The 19,589-nt window shown below is 52.6% G+C and overlaps 1 protein-coding gene across 4 annotated transcripts in view; it reads left to right on the top strand.

Moving 5' to 3' along the window:
* Positions 1 to 19,589, top strand: part of PGBD5 (piggyBac transposable element derived 5) — a 107,026-nt gene that overhangs the window by 79,923 nt on the left and 7,514 nt on the right. For all 4 annotated transcript variants that reach the window (XM_053910187.1, XM_019419056.2, XM_019419057.2 and 1 more), the window contains exons 3-4: positions 1,904 to 2,038; positions 17,416 to 17,596. In XM_053910187.1, the coding sequence (XP_053766162.1) occupies positions 1,904 to 2,038; positions 17,416 to 17,596 (316 nt within the window). The remainder of the gene's footprint in view (positions 1 to 1,903; positions 2,039 to 17,415; positions 17,597 to 19,589) is intronic.

Below are 19,589 nucleotides of genomic sequence, written 5' to 3'. Positions count from 1 at the left end.
AGCACCGGTGGAGAACGAGTTGGTACACTTTTTCTGCCAGTGGCCAGACAGTCGGTACGTTAGACTGTGCGAGCCATACGGTCCCCGATGCATCTTGTCGTTTTGGCGTTGGAGTCCAGGAGCAGCCGTGGACAATATGTGAGTGAGTGAGCATGGCAGGTCCCAGTAAAACTTCAGTTACAACAGGTGGTGGGCCAGACTCCAGCGTAGTCTACTGGCCCCTCATCTAGGGCGCTGGGGAGGGTTCTTGGAATCTCGTCGCTTCCCACAGTCTTCATTTCGATGAAATTCAGCCACACCCCCCAATTCACAGTTGAGCTTGACCTTGGACTTGGCGGAGACGTGTAGCAGATTCCTAAATTGAGCCAAAAGTCTCCTCCCAAAAGCTTTGGCTTTTAAAGACACAAAACTTTGAGCACTCCTTGGAGCCTGTTTTTGTTATCCCATTTCTTTCTACCTTAGAGTCTTGTCATTGAACGCATCGTAATAAGCATGTCATAAAGAAATAGAGATAGGTGAAATAAGTGTGAACATCGCCTCAGGAATCCCGCGTCTGGAAGGACGTGACGATGTGGAGGAGAGCCAGAGGCTGGGTGTCGGCCACAAGGCCACAGGCGTCAGATTCACGTCAGGGGCGGATTTTAAAGAGAGATTGTTCGGCCCGGGATACGAGGAGGTTGTGGGCCAACATGAGCACGGTCTGGAATACCTGCAGAAATAGTGTGTGTTTTCTTTTGTTTCTCACAGGGACAGAAGGCAGATCAATAGGCTCAGATAGAATGTAGGTAAATTTTGAGTCCGTGAGGGAAAGAACTTTTTAGCGGTTGGGGCTGCCCAGCAGGGGAGAGGTGTTCCCTGAAGACAGGTGGGCATGTCTAGCTAGAGGTCAGGGCCCCTGCTGGAGATCCCTCCACCAAGTGAGAGTTTGCCCTGGGGACCTTCGGCCACTAATAGTAATAATAATAATAATAATAATTATTATTATTATATAATATAATTATAATTATATTATATTTATATATTATAATTATATATATATTATATATAATTATTATTATATATTATATATTATATATTATATATATATAATTATTATTGTAATAAGATGATTATAAATGTATTTAACATATATAAATATAGAGATTAAATGTGTATCTTATAAATATATAAAATAAAAATTAAGTTACTGTTTATTTTTTTTTATTTTTATTTAAAAAAAAAGTTTTTTGGGGGGCACCTAGGTGGCTCAGTGGGTTAAGTGTCCCACTTCAGCCCAGGTCTTGATCTGACAGTTCAGGGGTTCGAGCCCCGCGTCGGGCTCTGTGCTGACAGCTCGGAGCCTGCTTCGGATTCCCTGTCTCCCTCTCTCTCTGCCCCTCCCCCCACTCACGCGCGCTCTCTCTCTCTCTCTCTCAAAAATAAGATAAAAAAAAATTTTTTTTAAGTTTTTTTTTTTTTTAATGTTTATGTATTTTTGAGAGAGAGAGAGGGAGACACAGAATCCGAAGCAGGCTCCAGGCTCCGAGCTGTCAGCACAGAACCCGGTGCGGGGCTCGAACTCACGGCCTGTGAGATCATGACCTGAGCTGAATGCAGACACTTAACCGACTGAGCCACCCAGGTGCCCCTTCAGTTACTTTTTCAAATTTCCATTTACTAAATACCTACTATATGTCAGGGCCTGTGCTAAGTGCCTTGCCTACGGCTTCTTACTTAGTTCTCCCCAAATCGCTGGCGTAAATATTGAAACTGCTACCCTTTTATAGATGAGGAGACCCAGGATCAGAAAGGAAACGTGACTTAGCCAAGGTCACACAGCTGGTCAAAGGCAGAGACTAGGATTGAGCCCAAATCTGATGACCCCCCCCCGAGCTCAGCTTCTCTGCTCCCTCGTTCCTGGCAGGTGCTACACGAACCCCTGATTGACGAGGACCCTGTGTTCATCGCCACGTGCACAGAGCGGGAACTGCGAAAGAGGAAAAAGCGGAAATTCAGCCTCTGGGTCAGGCAGTGTTCTTCCACCGGCTTCATCATCCAGGTGAGCCCCGGGCTGGGCCCAGGGAGGCCAAGGGAAGACGGTTCTCGCAGTGACTGATGAGCCGGCCCACTCCCCCTCCTCGTGGGCCTTCCCCAGAAGCTCCAGCGGGGCTGCTCCCCCCTCACTGGGGCGGCCGGCACCTCCCTGCCCGCCCTTTCTGTCCTATCCGGCCCTTCTGGTTCGGTTAACAGCAGCAAACACTGATCAAGGCTCGGGCCCTGACAGCATCGGCCAGAGACTTCACCAAAAGAGTGGGGCACACGAGGTGACCGCCGTCTCTCTCGGGAACCCACCGTGTGGTGGTCCCGGAAGCCCCCTCCCGCCCCCGACCTGCCAGGTGTCTGTCCTACTGCCCTGTATTGAGGAAGCCTTCTTCACAGGCCACCAACAGCCAGCTGCTTAAATTACGCTTGGTCAGGAGCGCGGGCGGCCCTTCGAGCCGGCATTGCCACCTGCTCCCTGGCTCTGCCGTGGTCCAGGCAGGTGCTGACACGGGTTTCAGAAGCGGTGGCCGAGCTCCGCCACAGGGGAGGTGTGAGGTGTTCGCCTGCCGGGATCGGCCAGGGTACGGACTGCACAAAAGGAGGAGGTGGGGGCTGGCGAACACCGGATGTGGCACCCGAGGGACAGATCCCGGCTCCTGCTGGTTTCTCCGGCCACGCTGTTCGGGATACCTTCTCCCAGCTGTCAGGCCCGCCGGCCCTGCGGTCACAGCTGACCCCGCCTCGCTGCCCCTGCCTGGCTGCCGCCCCAGGCCCCAGGCACAGGGGTCTTGCCCTCCCTTCTCCCCCTGAGCCAGAGGAGGATTCATGGGAAGATTCAGTTGAGCATCCCTTTGTCCCAGCAGGGAAAGTGCATGTGCTTCAGGCAAACATATCTGCTCAGAGGGACCATCCTAGTCTCCCTGCGGGCTCGGGGGACCCTCAGCTCAGCCTGGGGCTGGGATCTCCAGCTGGACCCCAGACCCGAGTGGGCTTGAGCACAGGCTTCGGGCAGTTGCCAGAATGGACCTGTCCCAAAGCAGGATTTACTCTGGATGTGCAGCCTGGGCCCTCTGTCCCTGCACAGCCTCTGGTGGCCCGTGCCACCTCAGTAGTGTCCTTTGCAGTGAGGCTCCCTGGGGACAGGGGAGGGAGGTTCACTCTGTGCAACCCCTCCTCGGGAACATTCAGTTCTTTGAATAGATACTTCCCGAGAACCTGTTACCTGCAGCACTGGGCCCAGCGCTGGGACGTGGAGGCCCAGTCCTGCCTTCTCAGAGATCTGGCACATTCGGCACTGTGTCTCCAAGCTCATGACGCTCCCCCTGGGCAGCTTGGCCCCAGTCCCCAGCCGCTGGGTCTGTGGAGCCCCAGTTACAGCCGAGTGATCAGGATAGTGGCTGTGCTTCGTAATCCTCGGCCCCACTGCCGTCTGTCTGCATTCCAGGTGGAAGTGGCACTTTCCGGCACTTTCCGGCACTTGTACGGCTCCCAGGGCGGTCTGTCCTCAGCTCTGCAGGGTGCGAGGTGCCGGCGGGGAGGGTGCCCGCTCTACCTCACTCCCTTCCTGACTCCGGCCTTTCTGGTTTTACCCCCTGACATCAGCGGGGCTCAGAGGTCGTGATGATTCGTTTTATGTGTCCGTTTGGCCAGGCCACAGTACGGAGATATGTGGCCCAACACTATTCTTGATGTTTCTGTGAAGGTGTGTTTCGGATGAGATTAACAGATGGGTAGACTCTTGAGTAAAGTAGATAACTCTCTGTCAGGGGTGGGCCTCATCTAATCAGTCAAAGGCCTTAACGCGGGGCGGGGGAGGGGGTATGGGGGGGGACCTGACCTACATTAAAGAAGAGGGAAATCTGCCAGAAAAGTGCCTTTGGATTTGACCTGCAACTTTTTCCTGGGTCTTCTGGCTCACCAGCCTTTTCTACTGGACTTACCGTGCCTCTCTAATCATGTGAGCCAAATCCTTAAAATAAATACCCATCTCTCTTAATAGAGAGAAGTGACACACACACACGCACACACACACACACACACACACACACCCCTACCTCCAACTGGTTCTACTGCCGAGGGTTTTCCTGCAGTCCCCCTGGCGTAGAGGTGACCGTTCTAGTCGGAGAGACAGATGCATTAAAACCACTCGTAAATACAGCGTGACAGGTGCAGCATTAGAAATGTGCGTACAACGTTATGGGGCCACGGCAGGGCACCTGGGGGCCAGGAGAGGCTCCCCGAGGCGGACAGAGCAGGGCGTGTGATGTGCCCGCGCAGAAGGCAGCGGGTAGAAGGGCTGGGGCAGGAGCCAATGTCACTCACCGCAGGCCCGGCGCTGAGGGGCGCCCGCTGAGCCTAATACGACACTCTGAGCAGTACACGTGGGAAGACCCAAGCTCCCAGACAGTAAGTCGTTTGTCCCAAGACCCAAGGCTGAGAGGCTGTGGGCTGGCGGTCCCCCCGCACTGTGGCCTGTCTGGAGCCCACGTCCTGCTCCCCAGGGCCCTCTGAGGAAGGGAGGAAGAGAGAACAGCCCGGCGCGGGGCGTTCTCTTCCCTCACATACGGGTGTCTAAATGGAAAGGATTTCCACGACTCCCCTTTCGAGCGCCCATTTCATCTCGGCAGTGGACACCCGTCGAGGCTAAGGGAGGCCCGTTTTCTCCCTCGCGAGCCCGCACCCCGGCACGTACTCCAGCAGTCTCGTGGAGGATCCAGAGGCTTTTCGACTCCAGGTTTCAAGAGCAGTGGAAGGAGCAGGCAGGGATCGAGATCCCGAAAATCCTGACACATAGCTGCCCCTGGGGTCCCAGACACGTTGTAACCACATGAGACCGCAGCGAATGCCTTCTTTTTTCGGTACAGCCACCGCCGTTTCCAGGCTAGAGGCTTATGGGGCGCTCCGGGGTGTATACTCTGTGTCTCGTGTCGCAGGCCGGCCAAGAACTGTCCCCAGCCCCAACACGCCCTCTAGCCGAGGCCGTTTGCAGAGGGTCTCTCAGAAAGGGCTCCAGCCAAGGGGACGGGCCCCACTTACCCTTCGTGTGCACCCTCCCTGTGAGCGGGGGAGACTGAGGAGATTCATACAGACGATGAGACTTCCAGTTTCAGGGGACAGTCAGTCCTGTCATTGAGAGGTTGGAATTCCTTAGTCTGAGACATTAAGTTAGCTCCTCTTGGAAGCCTTGTGGCCTTTCTGTGGGGTCAGAAGGAGACTGTCCGTGCAGAGTGTTGTTCTGTCTACTCCGTCAGAAGGATTGGGAATCCAATGGGGAAAAAACTGGCCAACGCTTCAGTTAATGTTATATTGACCCGTGAGATTCTTTGAGGAAAGCAAGGGTCTACTAATTAAAAAAAAAAAAAAAAAGGTAGGGGCGCCTGGGTGGCTCAGTCGGCTGAGCGTCCGGCTTCGGCTCAGGTCATGATCTCACGGTTTGTGAGTTCGAGCCCCGCGTCGGGCTCTGTGCTGACAGCTCGGAGCCTGGAGCCTGTTTCGGATTCTGTGTCTCTCTCTGCTCCTCCCCTGCTCATGCTCTGTCTCTGTCTCTCAAAATAAACAAACAAACATTAAAAAAAAAAAATTAAAAAAATGGTATAGTCAAAAAAAGCAGATTTCTCTTATTTGAATGTGTCGATCTAGCCACCTGCCTCTGTGGTGTGAGACTTGGGGTTCCCCGTAAGGATGTTGGCAGGCAGGAGAGCCCCAAGAAGGGGGTGGCAGGGCACCAAATGCCTGCCGAGTGCGCTGTCCGTGAGCTTCAAGGGACACAGGGATGCTCTGCCCAAAGTGGAGAGGCCAGACCGTCCCCAGGGGGTCGAATGACTGCCGTGTTGAGCAGGGACAGAGCCGTTCTAAATGACAAGCCGCGGTCTCCTGCTGACTGAACTAACATTCACTGGAGGTGGACGGGCTTCAGAAGCCAGAATTCAAGATAGAATCTCCCAGATGAAAGGACCCCTGGTTCCCACCCCCTGTATGTCTCTGAACGTGTCCAGGCAGCGCCCCGATGCGCGTCGGTGAGGGGTACTCGGAAGGAGGTCCTCTACCCTGTGTTGTTGGACCAGCTGATCTGAAAGTGTCTCTCCTCCCTTCAGCCCGATGTGTGGATTCACGACGATGGCCACCTCAGGGCTTCCGGAAAGGGTACTTTGCTTCGGTGCCAGGCTCTCTGCCCAGGCCCTTTACCGGCTTTACTCGCTTTCTCTTCACCGCAGCCTTACGACACAGGCAGTGTTCCTGCCCCTTCCACGGTGAGGAACTGAGGCACAGGGAGGGAAGCTACCTCGCCCAAGGGGTCAGCCATAAAGCGCCAGACCTGGGATTAAACCCGGCCTTTCTGGCCCCAGACCCCACCTTCTTAACCACCAGGCGGCCTGGGGGAATTTTCTCACGTGAGACAAAAACCTCGCATCTCTTCTCTTACCCAGCTTGCTTGTTGTTTCATTGATGGTTTTAGCATCAACTGTCCCCCATCTCCCTTAGTTTGAGACCTACTTTTCATGTGGAAAGGACTTGAGGAACTTGCAGGAAGGGGTGTCTCTTCTTATTTGGTTTTTAGTCTTTTAACAGGATTCGCTCGAAATGCCAGGATCCGAGTGGGATTAATTAACCAGAGTGGATTTTGCTTCTGGAGTCAAAAACCGGGCAGCACAGGGCCCTCGTCCATCTGTTTCCTTGTGCGCGCTGGGGACCCGCTCTTCCGTCCTGGCCACCTTGGAGGTGGTTATGTCACAGGGTGGAATTGGCTGGGGTGCGAGACATCTGTCACATCATCTCTGAGTGTCCTTGAGCAAGTGGCTGAGAATCATCTCCTCCTCAGTCTTCCTGAGTGGGGTTACTTTGCCCTGCCCTCCTCACCGTGTAGGGGTTCAGAGGTGACAGTAAATATCCAGTGGCCCTGTACGTGCATCAGGCACTGACTGGACCAGACTGAACCCTGGCTTTCTCCGCAAGGAGCTTAGACTCTACAACCACACGGAAGTGAACGGGTGCAAAGACCCACAGGATGCTAGCCCCTGCCCGCAAGCCTCCCCAAGATTTGTGCTTTGGAATGAAACAAAAGCGAGTTTCTTGCAAGGGTCAGTTGTGCTGAAGGCGCACAGTTAGAGAAGAACCACCTTGGCGCACGGGCCTTTCCCAGCCGCAGTCGAGGTAAGAGGCCACGTGAGAGGAAATTGGTAGCACAAGGCGGCAATAAGGGGGCGGGTGGCAGACTTTGCTGGAAAATAACCGGGCCGAACAAACCGAGGGTGGCATAAGGCAGCACCGTCCAGTCGGACTTTCCATGACAGCGGCTACCAGCCCACGTGACTGTTGAGAACTTGAAATGCGACGGGTGTGACTGACGAATTGCATTTTTCATTTTACTTAATTTCGGTTAAATAAAACCAGCCACACGTGCCTAGGGGGCGTAGAGCGCGCGCATAGAGCTTTGCTATTTAAAAAAAAAAAAAAAAAAAAGATTTTGACATACACAGCTTTCATCACAGGCAGTGGCCTTTTGCGAGGTACATAGCGTATTATTATCCTTACAAATGAGGAAACCAAGGCTCAGTGCAATTAAGTTACTGGCCCCAAACCACACAAGCCAGTAAACGGCAGAGCCCCAGCCCATCAAACCCAGCACCGATGCCTTTACCGTCTCCTTGCAGTAGGCCCCGTTCCTCCCCTGGTAAGGGAATATCACTTCAATTTTACGGACACCAGTGGCTGTCCCCTGTCCAACCCCCGGGGTGTCCCACATCTCCATAAGCTCATTCTGCATAATTTCAGCCAGTGCACACCATGCCCTCCCGCACTGCTCCCCCCACCCCCGACCCCATGAGGGGTCCACCCTCCACCCTCTCCAAGCACAGCTTGTCAACTGGAGGTTCGAGCAAAGGATCACAGACCCCGATCCTGAGTGACTTCCCAGTCCCCGGAGATGCCCTGCTCCTACAGATACGCCACGGCAACAGGGGAAGCCTGATTCTCTTCCGTTCTGGAAAAGAACTAGGGCCAGGGATCAAGACCAGCAGAGATGAACCAGGTTCTCCCCGAGACGGGGAGAGTGCCAGAACCCCAGTGACAGCTTCGTGGGGGCGTCGTAATGAGCTCTGAATCCATCCGTCGTCATAGCTGTCACCGGTGTGCTGAGAAGGTGCGGTGGGGGTGGGGCAGGAGAGCTGGGCCCCCCTGCTCCAGGTCTTGAGGCCTTTCAGAAGCAGGCTGAGACAGTTACGTGTTATGTGTGTCCCCCAAGGTGGTTTCCTAAGGCCCTTTCCGTTGTGGTGACAGCATGAAACATGCCACGTTAGCAGTCGCATCCCGGGGCAAAGCGTCCTGCCGTGTATTGACCGATTTTCTTTTCTTTTCTTCCTGTATATATCTGAAAGTTAGTTAGTTAGTTAGTTTCTTGCTCCTAGGAGCAAGAAAAACTTTTGTTAGGAGGAAATGAAAAGCTTGGCAATGAAAACATAACAGTTTTCTGCCCTAAAGACCTTTGTCAGACAAGCTCGTGGCTCAGATAGTAAAGCGTCTGCAGCAAATTCACATTCCCAGGGGCGGGCAGTGCCCTGTGCTCTCCGTGCTGCTGGGACTATTTCAGTGTAATGATGCTGTCTCCACATGTGTCCAGGGAGAGACGGGACCCCTTGGGAGCCACACCAGCCTGCAATTACACACCTAAATGAAGGCTGTTTCCTCCGGCGCTGCCTCTCAGAGGCTCTTACGGAAAGTGCCCGGCACAGTGTAGGAGTGGATGTGTGGGTCTCCAGCGATGTTGCCTTTCTCAGATTACTGATCTTTAGGGCAGGCTCGCAGATCCAGACACAATCCATGCGTGTGTCTTCAGCCGTCACAGCAGTGGCGGAGTTGGGATGAGATTCCATTGGAGGCTCTGGGGTTTTTTCATAGAATCACCGATTTATTCGTTCAGCTGAGTCTAAATTGATATCTCTGACCAGCTGAAGTAATTCAGTCCAAGCAAACCCAGGCCAGTGGGATACTGGACCAGAGGGCCCGTCGGACAAGCAGCACCTGTCAGGCTGGGCCCTTCCTCTCTTGGCCAGGTTTTAACTGCCCAGCTGACAGTTCCTTCTAAATTGTGCCCCTTGAACCTGTTGGGATGAGCACCGGGTGTTGTATGGAAACCGATTTGGCAATAAATTTCATATTAAAAAAAAATAAATTGTGCCCCTTGACTGGGACTTTCGAAGTTACATTTTTTATGTTACTTATTTAAATGTAGATCCTAGTATATAATCAGTTTATTTTTTTTAATGTTTGTTTTTGAGAGACGGAGACAGTGCATGAGCGGGGGAGGGGTAGAGATAGAGAGGGAGACACAGAATCCGGAGCAGGCTCCAGGCTCTGAGCTGTCAGCACGGAACCCGATGTGGGGCTTGAACCCACGGGCCGCGCGATCATGACCTGAGCCGAAGTCGGACGCTCAACCGGCCACCCAGGTGCCCCTGTAATCACTTTAAAAGTAAGCTCATGCTGGGGGGTGTGGGGGGATAGATATGGTGGAGGGAGATTAAGAGGTACAAACTTCCGGGCACCTGGGTGGCTCAATCGGTTAAGCATCCGACTCTTGGTTTCGGCTCAGGTCAGGATCTCCTAGTTCGTGAGTTCGAGTCCCGCATAGTTCGTGAGTTCGAGTCCCGCATCGGACTCTGTGCTGAGAGTGGACAGCCTGCTTGGGACTCTCCCCCTGTCTCTGCACTTCCCCCACTTGTGCTCACACTTTCTCTCTCTCTCTCAAAGTAAACTAAAAAAAAAAAAAAAAAGGTACAAACTTCCAGTTATAAAATAAGTAAGTCATGGGGATGAAAAAGTACAGCATAGGAATATAGTCAGTAATCGTGTAATAATTTTGGATGGTAACACGTGGTGGTTACCCTTCTCGTGATGATCAGTATACCTAAAACTAATACCTGTATAATGTCAACAGCCACTAACTTAGATCTGGGTTGTCTTGGGGAACAAATCCTGCGAGTTCCAAATGCACCTGTGCGTGAGTGAGCCCAACAGGGAAGTTCTTCTGTAGTTATATTTCGTCTGTTTGTGATGAAATTATAGTTTAGCATCCCAAAACGTAAACATTTCAAAATGTCTGTGATACCAACGTATAGAGATAGCCACTTGAGGATACAGCCAATATATTTATATAAACACACACGCACCCCATTTTATAATGTAGATACTTAATTAGAAGGGTATCGTGGACCTTTTTACTATGTTATTAAATAATTTTTGGAGATCATGATTTTAAAAGACATTGCACTGGATTCCACAATACCGACAGGTAGTAATTTTAATCAGCCTCCTTTTCGTGTAATTAGGTTGTTGCTAATTTTTTTGCCGTTATAAAAAATATTCTGGGGCGCCTGGGTGGCTCAGTCAGTTGAGCGTCCGACTTTGGCTCAGGTCATGATCTCACGGCTCATGGGTTCGAGCTCCATGTCGGGCTTTGAGCTGACGGCTCAGAGCCTGGAGCCTGTTTCGGATTCTGTGTCTCCTTCTCTCTCTCTGCACCCCCCCTCACACTCAGCCTGTCTCTCAAAAATAAATAAACATCAAAAAAAAAATTCTGAGATACATGGTTATATATATATGTGTGTGTGTGTGTGTGTGTGTGTATACACACACACACACATATATATGTAAATGTATACACACACACGTATATATATGTATATATATATGTATATATATACATAAATATACGTATGTATATAGGCAGGCCCTTGGGTACATTTCTGATTGTTACATTAGATCTAATCTGCATTTCTGATTGTTGTGTTAGATTTAATCTCTAAAAGTGGAACCTATCAGTAAAATAGCAGGTTTTTACTGGTTTTTACTTCGGCTCACATTTTTCGTTCATGCTACAGAATCACCCTGCAAAAAGATTGTACCAGCTTAACATTGCCAGTGGTGACGAGTGGTCTGTCACCAGTAACGGGGGGTTTGAATGTAAGGAAGATGGTGTATTGTTGGTCCACACGTTGTATGTTGAGATCAGTCTGTCTTCCAGGGAATAAAGCCAACATCATCTCCACTCTGCTGGTCTTTTTTTTTTTTTAATGTTTATTTATTTTGAGAGAGAGAACAAGCGAGCAAGGGAGGTGCAGAGAGAGAGGGGGAGAGAGAGAGAGAGATTGAGAATGCCAAGCAGGTTCCACGCTGTCCGTGCAGAGCCTGATGCGGGGCTCGAACCCATGAACCATAAGATCATGACCTGAGCCAAAACCGAGGCAGACACTTGACTAACTGAGCCACCCAGGCGCCCCTCCATTCTGCTGGTCTTAATAACATAGGCCAGCACTCCGTCTATCAGCTACGGTGTCGGAGGTCTTGGGAGCCTTAGAAATGATGCTTTTGTTTTTTGTTTTTTGTTTTTAGAAATGCTGCTTTTCAAGTTAATATGTGGGTAGTAGGCACAACTCTTAAGACGCTCAAGAGATTCCCGCCCCTGGTATGCACATACCTTCTCCACTCAAACACTAGTCCAGGCATTGCCGAGGGAGTTTTGATTTTGTGGGTATAATTATGGTCCCAAATCAGTTGATCTGAAAAAGGCAATTATCCTGGTGGGTCTGACATAATTAGGTGAGCCTTTTAAAGGAAACGGCCTCTTCCCAGCGAAGAGATTTTTGCAGGGAGGGATTCATCCCGAGGGAGGGTTTGCAAGGCAGGCTTTGAAGGTGGAGGGGCCACGTGGTAAGGGGCGCAGGTGGCCCGGGGGAGCTGAAGGCAGTCCCCGCTCGCGGCTGGCAGGGAAACCGGACCTCAGTCCGCCAGCCACAAGGGAACAAGCTGAGTGAGCCCGAAGGAGGATCCCAACTGCCAGCTTGAGAACACAGCCGGCTGACACACTGATTGCGGCCTTGTGACACCAGGAGCAGAAAACTCCCCCGTGCCACGCCCGCACTTCCGATCCACAGAACTGCGAGCTAATGAATGGGTATTGTTTAAGCCACTAAGCTCGGGGGAATTGTAATGCCACAAAAACAGATCCAGGATTTCTTCAGCTAGGTTGTGGGACCTTCTGGATCATTTCCTCCTCCTTAACGCATTTGACCCCTTTACCTCTCTCTTCTCATTCTCCTTCTCTGACCCTCCCTTTCTGTGTTTCTCTGGGAGCCCCTTGCCCGTGGCCGCCTCCCCCCCACCCCAAATGCTGGGGCTCCCCAGCTCAGCCACTCTTGGGATTTCATTGCACCCGTGCACTCTGGACTCTTACCCGTGTGTCCTCATCCTTGACCTTCTCCGATGCGTGTCTCCGATGCCCTGTCTGTGGCTGCTGCTTGCACCCCAGACTCAGCCTGGTCACATGCCGGGCTAGTCCCCACCTCCTCCCGCTGCCGCCACGTTCGTTACCTTTTCACGTCCTATCTCCAAATTTTAGAACGCGTTCCTCGCATCACTGCCTCGCATCTGACCTCTCCATAGAGCGGGAACGGTGTCGAGGGCCCGCAACACTTCCAGGCAAAATGTGAAAATGTTTGTTTCCCTTCGATCGGAAGGGGAGAAAACAAGCTTTGAAGTTGAAGAACGTGCTTTAATACATCATATTAAGGTATCCGTCTGCCTTGACGCCCGTGCAGTTGTAAAATGTGGTTTTAAATATTTGCGTGTGGAGGAAGAGAGGCCCATGGAAGCAGAAGGGCCCGCGAAAGTCACAACACGGTCCTGGCGTCACCTTATTTCTAGAGAAGCAGGTGTTTGCATTGATGGTGGCAGGCATCGCCCTGTAAGCGGGGAGGATGCTTTTTGAGGTGATCCCGGTGGATAGATGTCTTCCGGCTTTGGTGACTGGGAAGGGTTGCACATCACCGGTGATTTGGGGCCACTGCCGTGGCCTCCTCTGCCGTGGCAGGGGGTCGTTTGAGCTCGGAAGTCCCTCCCTTGCCTTTAGCTACTTGCCCCGTGCTCTGGGACTTCCCTCGCGACGAGCAGACGAGGCCAGTTTCTGGAGCACGGGTGAGGGATTCTCTGGCACCCTGGATCCAGCAGGATCCTCTGGCGGGTCCGTGCAACCCCTGCGTGGCACCCCACACCGGTCCCCGAGGTCATCCGTGCTTCCAGAGGGTCAAAGAGGGAGGGAGAACACACGGCTCTGAGCAACTGAATCTAGTCTGGAAATCAAAGAGGTGATGTTTTGAGGGTGCACCATGCTTTGGAGCCCAGGTTAGCCAGGCACGCGGACAGTCCGCCTTCCAAGGGACCTACCGCAGTGCTGTAGCGATTAGATGAGGCTTCGGCTCACCCAGTGCCGCATCTGGGAAAGCTCCCGGCAGGAAACTATTAGCAAGATGTGATCCTCTCTAGGTTACGATGAGATCCAGGAGAGAAGCAGGATTCTCTGAACCCTTTGCTGTCGGGATTCAAGCAGGGCAGTGTTTTTACTTATTTATTTATTTTTATATTTCATTTATTTATTTAGAGACAGTGGGGGAGGGGCAGAGAGAGCGAAGGAGAGAGAGAAAGAATGCCAAGCAGGTCCCACGCTGTTCAGCGCAGAGCCTGATGCGGGGCTCGAACTCACAAACCGCAAGATCGTGACCTGAGCCGAAGTCGAGAGTCGGATACTTAACCGACAGAGCCACCCCGGCGACCCTGGGGGCAGGGCTGCTCTGATGTAGGAGTCAGACCGGCTCCCGCCAGGCTTTCGTCCTGTGACAGATGATGGGCTGCGTGTTCATCAGGACGGGCCGTGGTCTCCTGTGCAGCTTTGTTGGGGCGTCTGGGGTTGGCGTGTGTGAGGCTCTGGTCCACTCTCTGATTGCCGACGCACTTCGTCTGCATCTGAAGCTCAGACCCAGCGAAACACGAAGGGGTGTGAAGGAAGTCTCACAGTCTCAGCACCTGTCGAGTCTGGCCTTCCGTAGGTGTTCACGCCTCCCGCCTGGCTTGTCCTGGGGCCTCTCAGTGCCACCCATTCAGAGTGTGGGTCGTGCTGAGTGTTCGTGAGGGCCCTGATGCTTCACCAGAGTGTTCTCCAGCCATTCATGTTCAGGCATCCTGGTTCTGCCCTGGGAAGCTCTTTTCTTTTTTCTTTTTTAATTTTTTTTAACGTTTATTTATTTTTGAGACACAGAGAGACACAGCATGAACAGGGGAGGGGCAGAGAGAGAGGGAAACACAGAATCGGAAGCAGGCTCCAGGCTCTGAGCCATCAGCCCAGAGCCCGACACGGGGCTCGAACTCACGGACCGCGAGATCGTGACCTGAGCTGAAGTCGGACGCTTAACCGACTGAGCCACCCAGGTGCCCCTGCCCTGGGAAGCTCTTAATTGTCATTTCACCAGACAGCGCTCTGGCCCAAAGAGGCGCTTCTTGGGTTCCTGATCCAGGTTTAACGCCTCCCCGTCTGTTACGGGCTGAACTGTGTCCCTCAAATTCGTGTGTTAGTCCTCACACACACACACACACACACACACACACACACCTGCCCGCTCCCAGGACTACAGAATGTAACTGAATTTGGAGATGGGACCTTTAAAGAATTAATTAATTCGTGTTAAAAAGGTGTCATTGACGGGGGCCCTAGTCTGACATGGCTGGTGTCCTTCCAAGAGGAGGAGCTAGGACACAGACGCACGCAGAGGGACGACCGTGTGAACACGCAGGGAGAAGACGGCCGTCGACGAGCCAAACGGAGAGGCCTCGGGAGAAACCAGCCCCGCTCGCTCCTTGACCTCAGACTTGCAGCGTGCAGGACTGTGAGGAAATACACTTCTGTTTAAGCCGCCAGGTCTGGGTTAGCGGACGAACCCGCCAACCCCTCACGCCTCTCACTAGCCTTGTAAAGAGTGGCATCAGAAGAACCGGGTATGATTTGACCAGAGGAGATAAGACGGTCGCCACCCATGTTATGACGAAGCCAAGATCCCATCGGCTTGGCCGGTCATGGCATCCAGTGACCGTCTCCAAAGGCGTTAGTGTTCGTTTTCTCAAACTATCCTTGCCAAGTCACGTTGCTTGCATCCTTTGCTGGCACGCTGTTGTTTTTTGAACTTGATTGTGGGATTTTACATTTAGTCCTGCTGTGGCCGCCCCCATCCCTCGGGGGGAGGGGCCTTTGGAAACCACGTGGGGTGTCACGGTGGGCCTGAGGGGTTCCAGTGACACATTTCTGATTTCCTGGTGAGAAAGCTGGATTTGGGTGGAGGACTTACTTTTGGATGACACATGGGACAAAGTTAACTGTCCCTACGGTGGATTTCAGGGCACACGGTGCCCAGCGTGGGTATGAGGGGATTTCAGGCAGGATATCTGGGAGAGGCAGGTCTGAATCTGGGCCTCAGGTGGAGAAGTCCACGGTAGTGGCCACGAGAGTGGGGCTTTGCTGACGGAGAGAAGACAGGTTCTGAGAAGACGTCCTAGCTCTGCCAGAAACACATGTGACATGTGACAGAGATGGAGATTGGCTTCTCTGTCCCTGTGTTTTCCTGTCTATCAAAAGAGACTCCTTCTGGGCGTTGAGGTGGAAAAGGCATAGAGGCCCCCAAACGAAATGTCAGCGTTGTGCCAAGTTATCTACGAAGACGTTCTGTATCATCAAGGTGTCAGTCACCTGCCAGGCTGCAAGAAAGTAGGGTCCTCCCTGAGGACCTAGGATCTAGGGTGAGCTTTTGGGACAGGATTAGCCCTCGGAAAATGAGCTGCTTTTAAAATTAGACTTACCCGGGGGCGCCCGCGTGGCTCAGTCGGTTAAGCATCCGACTTCGGCCCAGGTCATGATCTCATGGTTCGTGAGTTCGAGCCCTGCATCAGGCTCTGTGCTGACAGCTCGGAGCCTGGAGCCTGCTTCGGATTCTGTGTCTCCCTCTCTTTCTCTGCACCTCCCCAGCTCATGCTCGCACTGTCTCTGTCAAAAATAAATAAACTTAAAAAAATTTTTTTTTAATTAGACTTACCCGGGGCACCTGGGTGGCTCAGTCGGTTAGGCCTCCGACTCCTGGTTTCAGCTCAGGTCATGATCTCGTGGTTTGTGAGTTCAAACCCCGCGTCGGGCTCTGTGCTGGCAGCATGGAGCCTGCTTGGGATCCTCTCTCTCCTCCTCCCTCTCTGCCCCTCTCCTGCTCTCTCTCTCTCACTCCCTCTCAGAATAAATAAATAAGCTTTAAGATAAATAAAATTTGACTATATTCACTTTTTCTTTTTCTTTTAATTTTTTTTTTATTCTTTATTTTTGAGAGAGAGGGACAGTGAGAGTGTGAGTGGGGGAGGAACAGAGAGAGAGGGAGGCACAGACTTTGAAGCAAGATCCAGGCTCTGAGCTGTCAGCACACAACCTGACACGGGGCTTGAACTCACAAACCGCAAGATCATGGCGTGAGCCACAGTCGGACGCTTAACTGACTGAGGCCCCCCAGGCGCCCCTATACTTACTTGTTTTTCATCTGCCTCTGGAACATCAGACACTGTATTTTGCAAGTGGTTCTCTGGCCAAAGACAGGTATTGTGGACGCGCCCAGGTCCTCCCTGGGGCCATGTTGGTTTTGCAGTGCAGAGTATCATTGGCCGTCCTCACGGGCAAGCCTGCTCTCCGCAGTTCGGTGCACTATTCGCTTGTGAAATGCTGCCAGTAAAGGCACCTAGAACATTCCCCAAGATGATCTTTTCTCCCTTAAGGAGAGCAGCAGTTAATACCCATGTGATAGATTCTTCATGACTCGGTCAGTCATTGGGAGAACCATACTTTTTCTTGAATCTATTCCCGTTCCCTGCGATGAGCCCCTTGGGGATGTCCATGGAAGATGTTCATGGCACAAAGAGTTGAAGAATTGCTTGCTAATTCCGGCCCATCCTCTTTGCTGGTCCTGGCAGCTCAGGTGAGTTTTTAATCCCCGATCCTGTCTCCTCCTCTGCCATGGGAGGCAAACACTACGTCTTCTGCCTGTGCCGTGGCTTCTGGAAGGAATAAGGAATAATTGCAGATGCACTTCGTGAATTAGAAAGCCGTATTCAAATCGAAAGGTCACAGATAAGTTTATCCCTTACAGGGGAGGTGGCCTTTACCTTGTATTTACTGTAAACTTAAGTCCCTCCCGTGCTTCCGGACTGGGGGATGTTTGCATTGACCTCAGCTCCCAAATCCATCACGTGTGAGCGTTTGTCCCTTTTTTTTCTCCTCCCTTGACATTTGCAAACCGAAAAGTCTGGGCTGAGCCACCAGCTAGCTGCCTAGGTTACAGGGTGGCCTTGGGAGTGACTTGGGGCCTCTGCAGGCTGAGGAGGTGATGATGGCGTCATAGGGACCGTGGAACCAGTGGCTCAGGGAAGAGGTGGCCTTCCCGCTCATTTCTGGCCCGGCGACGGCCACCCGTGCCTCCCCGAAGCTTTGGGTCCCAGGCCTGACCCTGCCGGGAGCTCTCTGACTCCTGTGTGTGTCTGTTCAAGATTTACGTCCACCTGAAGGAAGGCGGGGGCCCCGATGGGCTGGATGCGCTGAAGAATAAGCCCCAGCTCCACAGCATGGTCGCCCGAAGCCTGTGCCGGAACGCGGCGGGCAAGAACTACATCATCTTCACTGGGCCCAGCATCACCAGCCTGACCCTGTTCGAGGAGCTGGAAAAGCAAGGTTTGTCGTGTGGCGGGCCCGTCCGAGAGGGGCCCCTCGCCCCCAGAGGAGTGATGGGAGAGGTCTGGGGGTACAGGTGCATAGCAACCGGCACAGCCCATGGGCTGCTGGGCCAGGAGGGAACACGTTGGTTTCAGCCCGCCATGTGCCTGCCACAGGCCTGGACCCTGCCAGGCACTGGTGATCAGCAGGGATACGGCCACAGGCTTGCGGTCTGGGCGGGGGCGTGTCGGCACAAAGCTCTGCCCAAGTCACATTTGCTTGTGTCGTTTGTTGGGAGACCGTGGCCATTGAGGGGTTCTCCTAGTGTCCTAGTCCATTCGGGCTGCTCTGTCAAATTACCACAGATGGCAGCTTATAAACAGCACACGTTTATTCCCTGTAGGCCTGGAGACTGGAAGTTCAAGATCAGGGAACCAGTGTGGTTGGGTGCAGCTCTCTTTCAGGTTGCCGATCTCACGTGACCGAAAGGATAAGGGAGTTCTCTGGGGTCCCTTTCCTTTCCTTTTCTTTCTTTTCTTTTCTTTTCTTTTCTCTTTTCTTTTTCTTTTCTTCTTCTTTTTTTAAAATGTTTATTTATTCTTGAGAGAGAGGGAGACAGAGCGTGAGTGGGGGGTGGGGGGGTAGAGAGAGAGGGAGACACAGGCTCCGAAGCAGGCTCCAGGGTCCAAGCTGTCAGCACAGAGCCTGACACAGAGCTTGAACTCACGAACCGTGAGATCATGACCTGAGCCGAAGTTGGATGCTTAACTGACTGAGTCACCCAGGCGCCCCATCTGGGGTCCCTTTTCCTTTCTTTCTTTTTTTTTTTTTTTAATGTTGATTTTGAGAGAGACAGAGAGACACAGTATGTGAGCAGGGGAGGGACAGAGAGAGGGAGACACAGAATCTGAAGGAGGCTCCAGGCTTCGAGCTGTCAGCACAGAGCCCGACGTGGGGCTCGAACTCACAAGCTGTGAGATCATGACCTGAGCCGAAGTCTCTTGCCCAACCAAGTGAGCCACCCAGGCGCCCCGGAGGTCCCTTTTCTTAAGGGCACTGCTCCCATTCATGAGGGCTGCACCCTCATGACTCAGGCACCTCCCAGAAGCCCCACCTCTTAACACTATCACCTTGGGCATGAGGCTTTCAGCAGAGGAATTTGGGGGGAATGCACACATTTGATCTGTAACACCTAGTCCCAGCTCCTACAAAGGCTCTTAAGTCTGGACTCATCCCCATTTATAATGTGGCCCCTCCAGTTGACACAGATGTCACAGAGAATTATGTAGAATTAACACAGCAGGACAGTAGGCCTCAGAAAATTCTTAGTGTGCTATGGTGCTGGGATGCTTCGTTCATCTGTTCAAAGGTAGGAAGCCTTCTGTGGCTCCGGCAGAAATGGGGGCTGCAGAAAGAGGTCTGGACCAAGTCAGGGAGCCTGACAGCAAGCTGTATATCCTTTGCTTTGTCCTACATTTGAGGGATTTATATCTCGTCCACTCAAGAGAAACATAAAAAGCCTCTCCTCTGCTATGGCAGCCACTGAAATCGCAGACCGATTGCTTAGCAACAGATCAGACATCCGGCCTTAAAACAAAACCCTCTCAAGTAATGGAGAGCCAACAGCTTCTGACCTTGACCTCAGCCACTGCGGCAAGGAAGCAGCCCTAGACCGGGTGCTCTGCTGGCCCTGGCTGCGTCTGACTCACCTGCAAAGTCCAGTGCCCAACAGGGCTCTGTGCTTAATGGCTGAGAGAACTCAGGGTGGAGAGATCCGAGCACGCGAAGAGGGGCCGTGGAAGTAAAATTGGAGAAAATGGACCCTGATGCGCGCTAACCGAACCCCTCGGAAGAACGAGGGGTTCCTGTGTTAGAGCAGGTGGCAAGAGCCAAGGCTGCCATCCCCACTTGCCCACTCGTTCGAGTCCGACTGTGGGTGCAGGGCTGTGAGCCCTGGGGTTCCTAGAACCGCCCAGATAGCATATGCGTGCTGTTGGGGCCACCCGGCGTC

Source organism: Panthera pardus, unplaced genomic scaffold, assembly GCF_024362965.1.
Source record: "Panthera pardus isolate Hobbes unplaced genomic scaffold, ASM2436296v1 HiC_scaffold_22, whole genome shotgun sequence".
NCBI lineage: Eukaryota > Metazoa > Chordata > Mammalia > Carnivora > Felidae > Panthera > Panthera pardus.
Note: the sequence above shows the minus strand (reverse complement) of the source record. Positions and strands in the feature narration are given on the sequence as shown.